This window comes from Neomonachus schauinslandi, chromosome 10, assembly GCF_002201575.2.
Source record: "Neomonachus schauinslandi chromosome 10, ASM220157v2, whole genome shotgun sequence".
In the NCBI taxonomy this organism is placed as follows: domain Eukaryota; kingdom Metazoa; phylum Chordata; class Mammalia; order Carnivora; family Phocidae; genus Neomonachus; species Neomonachus schauinslandi.
The window spans coordinates 99,767,947-99,781,785 of NC_058412.1; the positions used below are offsets into that span (position 1 = coordinate 99,767,947).

The 13,839-nt window shown below is 45.8% G+C and overlaps 1 protein-coding gene across 1 annotated transcript in view; it reads right to left on the reverse strand.

Annotated features, from left to right (window-relative positions):
- The window catches only part of ISM1 (isthmin 1), a 78,341-nt gene that overhangs the window by 15,925 nt on the left and 48,577 nt on the right, over nucleotides 1–13,839 (reverse strand). The window contains exons 2-3 of the mRNA XM_021700675.1: nucleotides 10,716–10,955; nucleotides 1,476–1,740 (exon numbers count right to left, since the gene is read on the reverse strand). Coding sequence (XP_021556350.1) covers nucleotides 1,476–1,740; nucleotides 10,716–10,955 — 505 coding nt within the window. The remainder of the gene's footprint in view (nucleotides 1–1,475; nucleotides 1,741–10,715; nucleotides 10,956–13,839) is intronic.

Consider the following 13,839-nt stretch of genomic DNA (forward strand, 5'->3'; position numbering starts at 1 on the left):
TCCCTTCTCCACAGACAGGTGAGATCCTCTTTATGGAAGGCCTGTGTCTTTCTAACTTTTGGATTCCCAGAGCCTAGCATGGTGCCAGTCACAAGGCATGCTCTTAAAAAAAGGTCTTCCTGTTTTGGAAGTTGCTTAGTATGGTTATTAGCGACAGAAATGACAGCTGGTCTTTCCACTGAGAAATGGAGCTAAGGGTGAGAGTACAATGGTGTGAGACAAGTCATTCCCGTCATATAACGTTTTTTCCTAAGGCTGCTTAGGAACCACAAGAACACCGTCATGATGGAGGCATGTGTATGACCTCAGATATTCTTATAACACAAGGCAGGCTGCCCGATTCCCCACGAAGCCTTGTCGGGTCTCTTTCTCTTCTCGCACACCCAGGATGTGTTTCCCAGCTTTCTTTGCATCTAGATGGGGCCATGTGACCACGTGTTGCCAACAGAGTCTGAGCAGATGTGATGTGTACCGTCTCCAGCCTGAGGTGGTTAAGAGCACGTGTGCCTTTTCCAGGCTCTGCCTGTCTGTCTCCTTGGCTGCTAACCAAATGCAGAGCATCTGGTGCATAACTCAGGCCCTGGCAGCTGGTAGAGCTCTAAGGGGGAAGGAGCCTGGATCCCTGAATGACGGAGTGGAGCCCAGTTTCCCCCACTCTGTCTCCCACACCAACTGAAGTGAAAAGGGATTTTTATTATTTAAGTCACTGAATTTGTAAGGTGCTTGTTACCTCCCCTCTCCTACTCTAAAAACATGGGGAACTGGAAGTCCCAACTTAGCATCTTGATATTTATTGGTGGGGAAGCCTTCCTTTGACAACCCGTGAAGCACACATTCCTGTGGGTTCCCACGGAATGCTCCACTGCCAATGTCAAGCAAGGAAGCAGCTGGACACATCTCTTTGGACTAAGCTGATCTTCAGTATGAATTTTTACAGTAAAATATACAAGGAAGTTAATTTGGCAACTTCTTCATTGTTAGAAATAAAACCCAAACTTGGGGGGAACCTCAAAGACCCCTAACTAAAAAAAAAATTCTCGGGCGCCTGGGTGGCTCAGTTGGTTAAGCAACTGCCTTCGGCTCAGGTCATGATCCTGGAGTCCCTGGATCGAGTCCCGCATCAGGCTCCCTGCTTGGCAGGGAGTCTGCTTCTCCCTCTGACTCTCCCCCCTCTCATGTGCTCTCTCTCATTCTCTCTCAAATAAATAAATAAAATCTTTAAAAAAAATAAAAAAATAAAAAAATTCTCTCCTAGGATAATTGGTATGATTTAAAAATTATAGTCTTTTCAGAAAAATGTGGCTGTTGGTGCCTCCTTGGGGCTTCTGTGGAACAAAATCTTTATGAGGTATGCCTCATAGAAGACCCAAAACCACATACTGTAAACTGGGTTTTGCTTGGCTCCATGTCCATTAGGTCTCATCATCCTCATTTATTCTCCCCACCAATTTTGTATCGCTGGGTGGTAAACTCACCATATTCTGGCTGCTCTTTGGTTTCAAAAGTCCGGTGGCCCGGGGCTGGACGGTCCCACCCCCTGGGGGGGTTGAGGAAGTTGCTGTCATCTGAGGTACTGTCGTACTTATAGTCTTGGTCCCCGCTGTTGGCCCTCGTCAAGGATAAGGACCTCTGCCACCAGGCCCTCCAGTCGGGGGATGGGACTGACCAGCTGGGCTTATTCTCTGGATGCTGATCTTTATCTGCTTCAGAGTCAGGACCGTCCACCACCTCTATGGTGACCTGAAGAATTCAGAACAGGCCAGAGTCAATGAGGAGTCTACAGCCTCCAAACTAGGTACCCTCGGAAGAAAGTCTAAGAGAGCAGAGGGAAATGATGGATGCGTCCCTCATGGAGGAATGCTGAAACTACATGGGGATGCAGGATGGAAAACACCCAGAGATGGCCCAATGGGCCCATGACCAGATAGGACTGATGTACATGGGCCTCAGGCTGGGAGGATACAGGTCATCACTGGAGTTACTGATTTACTGAAAACTACATTGTGGGGAAGTCTTTAACTCAAGGAGTAAACATGTACTATATGTGTTCCTGAGGTAACACAAGAGTAATTACAATAAAACCAAACACTTATTGAGCACTAAGTCTGTACGAGGCACTGTTCTAAATGCCCTACATATATTAATTTATTTAATCCTCATAACAACCGTATACAGTTGGTACTATTGATTGGCCCCTACGGTTGACCATCTGCAAAGATGGCCCCAGCAATTCAGCCCATCCTTGTAGGTATGTGCTACACCTCCCATTAAGAAGTGATTTCCTCTCCCTTTCATTCTGGCCTGGTCTTGTGACTTACTTTGTTCAGTAAAATATGGTAGGAGTGACACTGTGACAAGGTTTTGCAGCTTCCATTCTCATTCTCTCGGAATGTTCCTACCACTAGGGTAAGGAAGCCTTACACATAGAGACCACGTGGAGAGAGAGGCCACCTGGTGGAGAACTGAGGTACCTCAGCCAATGGCTGACTCCAGGGCCCCAGTCATGTGAGTGAGGCCACCTTAGATGCTTCGGCCCCGTTGGGTTATCACAGCCAATACCATGTGGACCAGAGACAAGCTCTACTGGCTGAGCCCTGTTCAAATTCCTAACCCACAGGACCGTGAGCAATCCGATGGTCATCGCTTCAAGCTGTGAAGTTTTGGTTGCTAGACAGCAACAGGTTAGCTTTTCACAGAGAAGTTAACAACTTGTTTAAGGGTCACACAGCTGGTCAGTGGCAGATGTGGATAGTCGAGCCCCAGAGCCCATGCTCTTAACAGCTTTGCCACCCTGCCTTCCAAAAAGTCACAGAAGTACTGTCCCCTGCAAGTAGGGGCACGAAGGCCACAGAGGCTGGTGGGGGCTGGCTGCCTCAGCTTGTGTAGAGGTGTGAGCACAAGGTCCTCAAGATCCACAGCTGCGGCTTTCACTCATCCCATATCCTGACCCTGTGTGCACACTCCTCAACCGACCCTCAGGGTCAGAACAGAGAATTCCAAAGCCAAGGTTAGAACTTGCTCTCGAATTTACAGAGCCTAGTTTTGAAGTCACGGGGCTGGAAGAATGCAGTTTCTTGGCTCTGAGAGACAATCAACGTAGAGAAACTTGTTTAAAAAATATAATAAAAGACTCGCTGGGTTCCTTTGGCCATCACATAGCCCTTGCAACACCCCCTGGATGAGTTGTGTGCAAATGAATCAGAAACATGTGCTTTGAGTAATCAGCGCAAGATGTACTGGGCAGATGCGTTTCCAGTTTTGCCCTAACCCAACATCTGATAGAGTTGCTGGGATGCTCTGCCAAATTGCACCAGTGTGTGCTCATCCCTGAGACAAACATCCCCTTCCTTGTGTGCTAGGCATGGGGAGATTTGAATTCTCCTTGCTTTGACCTTCCAAGGAAGTTGCCGGGCCAATGCCGAGCCAGGGCTGTGACCTTGTGCGGTCCAGATACAAGGTCAAGAGTATGGCCGTCAGTCCCGGAGTGTCCTTGGCTGCAGCCAGCCAAGGGAATCTTTTTTTCTGGTGTGGGATGCCTAGATGGGTAACACTGGCTTTATTCCGCACAATCACAATTCTCCACTCTCGTAAGCATCCCTTGCATATTTGTAAGTAATTATGGAACTTTTAGAAATCTTTCAAAAAGGGGAAAAAAGGGAATCATATGTCTTATATCACTGCTGTTTGTTGGAATGTCTGGTCGCTGGAGAGTGACTGGGACCCACACGCAACTCTGGAAGGACAAGTGTCCCAGGAGCGTGAAGCTGGGCGGGGCAGAACCGAGCCGGGCAGTGACGTGGCAATGCTGAGCCTTTGGAGACATAACCCTTCTCCTCTGCAGTCTCGTCCCCCTCTGCCTACAGACCGAACAACTGAGCCGCAACAATCGTCTGTAAGGCTATTAAGGGTCTCGGAGGGGAGAAGCTGCCAAGAGCCAGGCAAGCCTGCAATTATGGTAATGAAATCAGTCTCTGGGTAGAAGATAAGGGGGAACATGCCCAACAGTTTTGGTATTCCGTTTGTATTCAGACTGGAGTCAAAGGGATTGCCTAAGCAAAACGTGCCCTGCAATTTCTCCAAGCCGGGAAATAAAAACAATTTCATGATTTAAGCTATTACCGTCAATACGATTTCTTTTTCCAAACCGTTGCTCAGATCCAAACAAAATAGATTTGTTGCCTGGCCAGGCAATAAGTAGCAAAATACAAATTTACTCCAAAAACTATATCAATGACTAAATCTCAACAGCTTAGAGGTTTCTTTTTCCCCTTTAATTTCTGGCCACTGCCCCAATTGAATTAAAAACAAAACAAAACAAAGCCCCAAAAAACAAACAAAAAAACCCCACAAACCTTAGAATCCACCCTTCCCTACAGTTAATGTGGAAATCTCATACTGATATCAAAAGAAGAAATCTAATCCTGAACCTGAAATTTTATAGGCATCCAATTAGAGAAACTTAATGAGCATGATCAGTGGCTTCTCGGATGGCGGGGATTAGTTTTATATTTCCTGTTGCTCTCATTCTGTTTACATGTTCTTTAGCATCAAAGAATGTGTTGATAAAGATGCCTTAAACAATAATCGATGTGATGAGCTGAAGGTGTGGGAGTGAGTACAGCAGATTTCCAAGCCAATAAAGATGCTAGACCTTACCATCCTTTCTCTTCCTTTATACACATAATTGAGGTGTCTTAGTATATTTATTTCTTCTGGACTTCCATACCATGAGTCAAGACAGTACAAGCAAGAGAACTCTTTCAAAAGACCCAAGTCCAACAACTGGCAGGATCTTGTCAGCTCCAAAAAAAAAAAAAAAAGAGAGAGAGAGAGAGAGAGAGAGAAAGAGTCCAAAATAGCTGCCAGTTTGGTGTCCAAAACTGGGAAATGAGGATAAGATCCTATGAAGTGTTACCAGCTTCTTTCCTCCTCTTGACAGTTAAGACATTTATTAGAAACAAACACTTTACACTCAGTCTCAAAAGTCTACTGGTTATTCAATGAATGACTGAGAATACAGAAGCCTTGACCTCAACTCAGGAGAATCTTCTACAATCTCTTAGCTCAGTCCTCTAAGCCTTGAAAGCTATGGTGACTAGGTAGGCATGGGTCAGTATTTCCCAGACAGGAACATGAGCCCTAAGGTGAAGTGATTTCCTCAGGAACACAGAGCATCCAGGGACAAGAAAACAAATCTCCAGTGAAAGGCCCGGGATTACACCACTCCTCCTTCCTTGACAATCGCTGCAGAAAGGACACAAAATGGACTATGGAGATATATCATCCCCTCCTTTCAGACTCACTGATGCTCTAAAAACAACTATGGTAACCCAGCTAACGGTGGTTAATGCTTTGAGACTTGCAGCGTGCTGGCCCAGATATTACTGCTTATTCTCCACAAGTTAGATTTGAATTTCAGGCACAGAAACTGGCATGGAGAACTCACGTTCCTGAGGTGAAGAGCGAGGAAGGTATAGAGCTGGTCTCAACACTAGCTCTTGTGATTCCCAATTATGTTACACGTTTCATCTGTCATCTCAATCTATGGTCATCACCAGCCTGCATCCACTCATTTGGGGAAGCTTACCATATACCTGTCCCTCTTGCGAGGTGCTTCACATGGATGCTCTCACTTCATCCTCATAACAGCCCCTGCTTCTGTGCAGTGGTACTGCAGAGGTACTCATGGGTAGTATTATCATGCCCATTTTATAGACAAGGAAATGAGGCACAGAGAGGTCCAGTAACCGGCAGGAAGCCATTGTGGCCAAGCCTGGCAGACACGGTGGTGGCACCTGATCTCAAGTGCAAGTCAGTGGGCTCTGTCATTCATGTGCTGGACAATATGCCCCCGTGAGAATCTCCACAATACAGGCTTGTCCCCAGACGTATGTGGGGCCATGCTTTGGGCACGGAGATTTCCTGGTTCTTGGTTGGCCAGAGCTGCCCTTCCAAAAGTAGTTTAGAGAAAAAGGAGGGGGGGGAATCAAAAGTAGAAGCACATACATTTGTAGCCTGTGGCCAACCCATCTGATTGTATCTGTGGCACTCAAGAGGCCGATGGCCATGTAAATAAGTCTTCGCAAGGGGAAAAAGACCTGTAGATGACTATTTTAAGTCCCCCTCAATGGGAAAAAAAGAAATAAGTATATTGGTTGAAATGAATACTAACCTCGGCTTGATCCAGAAAAGAGAAATAATTGGTTGTGAATAGCTACTGTGGTAATGAATTGATGCAGTAAAGCCTAAAAATGAGCTTATTTTAGAGACTTTTGTCTTTGCTATCTGACCATCAGCTGCAGACCAAAAACCCAGCCAACAAGACTAAAGTTCGAGTCTAACGTGTCCTGGGAGAATTTCCTTTCTTTCCTGAATGATTGATTGATTTATTTTTAACAAAATCCAACTTCTACTATTGTTTCAGATTTAATATGGAGATTGGGTTCAGGAGTTTGAGGCTATTTCTTTCTAACTTGTGCCTCCCACTCACTTCCACAGCCCTAAGCCAGTCCCACCTGGCTTGGAGTGGAGGGGGGTTTAAAAAAGCTCCAAAAAGCTGGGCTTTTTAACGGATTTTCCTTCCCCAAAGTTAAGAGGTCCAGGAGGGAGGTGACCCCCTTGTGCAGGCTCAGCAATGTCACTCTGGAAAGGTGTGGGTTATTTGGCAGGAGGGACGGCAGACCCTAGGCCTAGAGCGTGGGAAGCTTTTTCAGACACTGGAGGGGATGGGGGGGTTGTTCAGAGAGAGGGTATCAAATTCCTGTTCAGCTCCCCGGCTTCAGTGAAGGACAGCTAGGTGGGGGCAAGGGGCAGGTTGCCAGGGAAGGGGGGAGACAAGGCCAAGGGCCCTGGCAGCGGAAGCCGACCCACTGATGCGCCCTTCACCTGTCTTCACTCTGCTCCCCAGGGAGAGAAAATGCTTTGACGGCCCTGGGTGATCACTGGGGCTGTCTGCTTGGCTGAACCGCCCCGTGTCAAACCAGTGCATTTCAACAAAAGATCAGTGCTATAAGGAAGGGGTAAGGGCTGCCAACACAGAACCCATCACCCCCTTTTTAGAAAGCACCTCATCTTTTAAAGGACCACCAGGGAACTGGTTTACTCAGGTGCAGTGGTGCATGGGGCTGCAGCAGCCAGTGCTGTGTGTGTGTGTGTGTGTGTGTGTGTGAGTGTGTGTGCTTGTGTATGCACACTCACACACACACTTACACACAGGCCTAGGCTGCGGCTCTCAGGGAGAGCAGCTGCTTCATTCTTTCTTTGAACATCTTTCTGAGTGACCTTTGTGGTCTTCCAGAAAGAGAAGGCCAGAAATACAGCTCAATTTTCTTTTCTTTAGGGCCAACAGGTCATCAGATCAGTAAAACATAGGCTGCTCCCCCTCACCCCACTTGCCTGCGGAAGGCTAACAGCCATGAGGATTGTACAGAGCAGACGTGGAGTGGCCTGTCTAGGCAGTGGACAGAAAGGTGGTAGTACTTTAGTCTTCATGGGCTTTGCACTTTAACAGGATCTGGGTTGGTGCGCCATTAAATGTCGAATCCATTCTGCCCATAACTTTGATATTTGCAGCTATGGGGAAGCCTACGATCTTGGGAGCTATGGTGAACTTTGCTCTCCAGAGGCCAACGCAGGAAAGGGATGAGGACATCCAGGAGCGGCCCTGTCCTCTTCCCACCCTGTGTTCCAAAGCCTCCCTTTCTGAAGCAGCACCCGAAGGCGAGTTTTTGTTCCCGTGCTGGGGTGATGGTAAGATAGAGTGAAAACAAAGCACTGATTGTTACTTTGCCCGTGTTGTAAGTCTATGTAAACATGTGCCTTGGGGTCTCAGAGGGGACAAGGCAAATAATTTCCACCTGTACCATCTCTGCAGTCCTACCTTCATGACAGTGCAGAGGAAAGCTGCCTTTTATAAAAGTGCAAGAGCCTTTGCCAGACTCTCGTGTGTGGCCTTCTCATAACTCACCTCCATTTTCTGCCCCTTTGGCTCATTCTAGTTATCTCCACATCCACCAACTCCAACAGCCCCTCGCCCTCAGGAAGCCAGGTGGAACTGTTCCAGAGCATTCTTCACTTCCCATCTAGCTAAACAACATAGATGAGGATGATTTAAAATGAATTGGAACCCGGGGTGCTTTACTGACTTCATGCACAGATTGATCCATCGTGTGAGCTGTAGAGGGCTTAGCACTTCACAGTTGCCCTGTCCTTCTGTTTGGAAAAGGAATCTGGGTTTCCTGGGCCTAAGGATTTCAACCACTGTTCTTCTCTGACATTTAGGTTCATGTTTTAAAAAGGCCCAAGTGAGGTCTGGGGAATCCCAGACTCACGGATTTACCTAGGAGAGAGGCAGGGGATCCTGAGAAATTCTGCTCCAAATTTGGTTCTTAGGTAGAGCCCCATGTACTTAGTAACTTTCCAATGAGAGGACACTCTCCCTGTAACCTTCAGTTCCCAGCATCCAGGCATTTTCTTGTAACTTAACATAAGAAATTCTTAAATCTGGGGCCCCTGGATGACTCAGATGGTTAAGCATCTGCCTTTGGCTCAGGTCATGATCTCCAGGTCCTGGGATCAAGCCCCATGTGGGGCTCCCTGCTCAGCGGGGAGTCTGCTTCTCCCTCTCCCTCTGCCTCTCCCCCTGCTTGTGCTCTCTCTGTGTCTTTCTCTCTCTCTCTCAAATAAATAAATAAATCTTAAAAAAAGAGAAATTCTTAAATCTACTACATTAATAGCTCAATCCTCAGCATTAAACCCCACAGTGTCATTTCCCACCTGTGTGGGGGGAAATGTGAGCCACAGCAAGCCTAAAATTGTTTTGGGCATGGCCTAAGCTCCCTTGGAGTGAAGGTGGTCTGGTCCTGAAACCATAAAATCTATAAACAAAGAAAAAAAAATCACTTCCTGTAGGTAAAGGCCCAATGGGGAGCACTGTCGAGTAACAGTAAGGAGATGTCTGCACCTTTTTTTGCCAATCTGCACCTCCCCCAAATGAATCCTTTGTTCTTTAGCAGAGAGCCATGTAACCACTTCCTGGAGAGAGAACAGTGGAGCAAAAGGCCTGTTTTTCCAATTAATCAATTAGAACAATACAAGACTCCCTGGAAATGTTAACAGGTGCAAGCAGTGATTTCTGTTCATGGGTCATCAAAGAGTGACCTCCGAACATTTTTCATTTCTGGACCCTCAACATTATCCTGCCCTACTTCTTCCTGCCTATTCAGACCTGTTTACAATGGAACATAGCATTTTTCCTCCTCTGTCTCCATGTTCCCTTTGGCGCTGTCTTGGGTGGTAGCTGGGACCTTCATACCTATGTCATCTCCTAGATGGAGAAGGTCATACACTTCTTACTTTCCCATAACCCTAACACAGCAGTTTATACCCAGTAGGAGCTGGTCAACATTCTAATTGGGGCATGGTCTCAGTGACATTTGTTAGCCACTATGACACTGGTGTGATGAGCAAAACAACTCTGACCAAGGAAATCTGATCTAAAATGGTGTCATGCAGAGAATGTTAGTCTGGAGAGAGGGACAGTTAGCTTAATTAAGGATCAATTGCTCTGAGGTCAGGTTCAGGAACTTTCAGCCATGTAAGCTAATTGGAATTTGAGGCAGAGGGGAAGAATAAGAAAATGCTGCCCTTTCCCAAATGAAAAGAATCAAGAACAAAGCTTAGGGGTATGGAAGCAGGCAAATGAGGACAGGAGCTACAACAGGGATGAGGTTGACTTGTTGACTAGTCCTCTTCCTTGGCTATCATGGGCACCATCTCTGGGAAGACACAGAAGGAAGTACAAGCAAAAATCAAAATCAGGTTTGTCTCTGAAACATGGATTGGTAGGGTGAGTATTCTCAGGAGCCCAAGAGCCTAGATTTGAACTCCAACCACTTTTACTAGCCATGTAACCTTGGGCAAACCAAATAGGAACTTCCTGAGTACCTGTTGCTTTACTGATAATGGAAAAATGACGTTGTGCATCTCCTTCATGAGGGTGCTGGAAGAGTCAAATCAGATCAACATTTGCTTTGTAAAGCATGTCTATTTCAGCATAGATGAGGGTTATTATTTTTAATCCCACACACACTTTTCCCTAACCTCCCATTTCCTTCAGCTTCATCCCAGCCCATTTTAGCGGTACAGATTCACGTCTCCCCTAGGAACTTCTGTTCTAACCTCCCTTCCTCTCATCCAACTTTTTGAATCAGTCATTTACATTTTAGAGCAACTGAAGTGTTGTCACCTCCTAAAGGAGTTGCTGGTGTCTGAGGCAAGCTAAGAGATATTTGAGGGCTTGCCTTCTTGAGTACCTTTGAAATCATATTATACTTTGCTGAGTGTACTTTCCATGTTAAATTGGCCCTTTTCTACAGCTACCATATTTTATCAATTTCGGGGCATATAATTTTGCTTTGTTTTTACATTTCAACATCTCTGAGAGCAGGATGTATTGTAATCCTTGGTGTGTCCTACTTTAATTATCAGTATTTTCTTTTTTTAGTGGTGCATAAAGTAAGGGTGCATCTCCCAATCAAGGGTGTCACACAGATGCAGTACAACACTGCTCTTACAGAGATGATATGATTGCTAACCAGATTCATAAGGGGGTGAGAAAAAAAGTGAGGTGAGGTAGCAGTTGCTTTGGAATCAGATCGGGACACAAAAAGATAGACTGTTTCATTTTCTTCCACCTTTCAACTCTTGAACGTTACCTGGATATTTGGATTCTGCCCATTGATGTCAGCTTTGGAAAGATCTGGAAAGTTTGGTAGATCAAGGAGAAAGGATCTGGGGCCATCTCTTTGCAGTGAAGGGTGCCCAGGCTGTTGCCGGAATCGCTGTCTGGGGAAGGGTTGGTGTGCAGCCTGGTGGTCCAGATGTTCCCCTGCTGCCTTTTTGGAGAAAGGAAAGCTCGTTTCTGATGTAGCATCACTTTCCATGTGGAGGTTATTCTAAAACAAACAAACAAACAAACAAGCAAACGGACAAATAAATAGGAGGCACATGATTTGAAAATACCCCCCTTAACAGTCCATTAAATTCAAGAGCAAAGACAATTCATGTGGCTGGAATTAAACCAGAATGGTATTCTCAATTCATCTTCACTCCCCTTGGTTTAGTTACTCCATCTTCAAAAAGTCAAATCATCAGGAAACTTTTCCCAGCCTGCTACTTGGGGATTTTCTGAGGACTAAGATGTTATGGGATATTTATTACACATTGAAGCACATCAACACGAAAGTGCTATTTTGGAGGAGAATAGGTGTTCATTCAGAACTGGAATCAAATGATGGTTTCCTTCTCATAGCTTCAACTAATTAATCACTCTGGCATTAGTTATAGCCCCCGTGTCCAGAGCTTGTTTCTTTGGTGCAGGCCATGGAACAAAAGATCTGACCAAACTGGATAAAATGCTTGAGCCAAATCATTGACTATATCCATCCATCCATCCATCCATCCATCCATCCATCCATCCATCCATCCATCTCTCCATCCATCCAGTCAACAAGTGTCAGCCACATTCTAGGCACAGGACATACAGCCATGAACAAGACATGGGCCCTATTCTCTTAATGTGTACAACTAATTGAGGGAACAAAATAATAAATATGACAAATAAAATCAGATCAGAAAGTGGTGACTGGTAAGAAGAAAGAAGAACATGATGGACAGTGGCCAGGGACAACATTAGACAGGTTGCTGGGGAAAACTTACTTGGGAAGGCGAGACCTGAACACCTGCTGCAATCTGGGGGAGGAACATTCTCACAGAGGAAACAGCAAGTAAGACAGTCCTGAGCTGGAGATGAACTTGGCCTCTTTGTGGGACAGAAAGAAGGCCAGTGAGGCTGGTATGGAGTGAAGGAGGGAAGACAGTATGTGATGAGGAGGAAGAGACGGGGATAGCCAAAGAAAAAGTGACAAGAAGGCATTTTGAAATTTAATGCTTTTATTCTGAAAAGAAAAGTGCAAGTCTGTTGTTTTTCCCAGCTAGTAAAAAATGTCTCTATTTAGTTGTCATTTGGGTAAAATTTTTGTAGTGATTGAAGAGTGTAGAAGTTGCTTGACTTCTTTCCCAAACCAGCCCTTCTCCTCCTCTTGTTCTCCCTGGACCTCTCATTGGTGGCTTCCTCCATCCCTTCAGGGATAGCATTTTCATGTTTACTAGTGAAGGGAGATGTAGAGATAGAATTTCACCAGCGTTTGGGTCAGTGGTTAATGCTCTTGTTATTCTTGGGCATGTTTTGGGGTTTTGGAGTGTATATTCTAGCACACTGTCTCCACACGCACTCCCTACCCCACCGAGGTGCCTTTGACCCAGCCAAAGGGTTACATCTGGTATCAAAACACTCCCGACTCTGAGTACCAAAGGTCAAGAACGGCCAGAGGATGAAACACATGTAGCAGATAAATATCTTCTTAGAGAGTTAATCTGAAGGCATGAATCTTTCCTATATCGTTTAAATAGAAATGGAGCTGAGGAATAAACGTGCTGGTGCAGAGACCACCTTGGTGAATATGCCAAGAGGGCAAGGGACCACCAGGCTGCACACTGACCCTTCCCCAGACAGAGATTCCAGCAAGGGCCTGGGGAACCCTTCCCTGCAAGTGCAAGACAGAGATAGCCTGTCTGCTCTCACCTCTTTAAAACATGCAGTTAGAGAGTTACACAGCGGGGAGAACCTGAATGCTCGTCATCATGTTTTTGCTTGCCCTCCCTTTTTTGCTCAAGAAATGTGGCCAAGGGCAGTGTCTTTGTTCACCTTTCCAGGCCCCTCTCTGCCATAGTTTTTGTCTCCGGGCACATCCTCGTAAAGGGAGTTGCCCTGGCATTCCCGGGCATTGCTCAATGCAATGAGGGCCAAATGTATTATGCTGAGACTGAGCCCAGCACATGGGGGGAGGAGGGGAGGGAAGGAGAGCAGGGGAAGGAGAGAGAGAGAGAGGAGCATGCTAAGTCTTCCCTCAACATAAGAGTTCTCTCTATCATAGTCCAAGGAGTGAGGACTGAAGGCAATTGTTCTCTTGTTCTTCTTCCTGGATCCCCAACCCTAAAACTTCTCCAACAGTGTTAGTGAGCACAGTTGGATTCTCATAGAGAATTTCTTGCAGAGGATTTGTGAGTATAACTCTCAGAAGGGAACCAAGGCTTGCTTGCCAATTGCTTCAGGGATTGCCTGCATATCCAGCCCTAACTTTGTTGTAGTAACTGGGACACACTGCTTAACTGGGTTCAAAATGGAGCTCTCCTTCCTTTACCCTGTGAAGAAGTACACTTTCTACTCTTAAAAATCACATTTTAGGAGAAGAGATAGGAAATGCTATTTGGCATTTTGTTTAGATGGCTCAAAAACCAAGGACTGAATCTGATTGGTTTCTTGGTCTGACTCTGGAATTTCTTGGTAGGAGATATACCACCACAGAGTGATCCTGGCTTAGCCATGGACCAAGAAAACCCATTAAACTCTCTGTGGCTCAATGATCCTCCATGTAAAACAGCAGATAATAAGGAGAGTCCCATGCTGTCCCAGCAGGATGGTCAAGACAACTCAGTTGGGTTGCGTCTACACATGAAAAAAGAGAGAGACAGAGAGACAGAGAGAGAGAGAGAAGTGTAGAGTTAGGGCAATCGGCTGGTCAGCTCAGGCCAAAAGATCCTCTGCCGGGAATAGACTGGGGCTAAAGTATGTTTTGGCTTGAGTTCTGCACACAATTGTGGCATTTCTCCATCTTTTCCCAATACCCCCACCCATGCCCCAAACAAGCTTAGTGTTCATAAAGCATTTGGAAGATGGGAAGTAATAAAGAAACACTAATGACAATCTCTGAATATCTG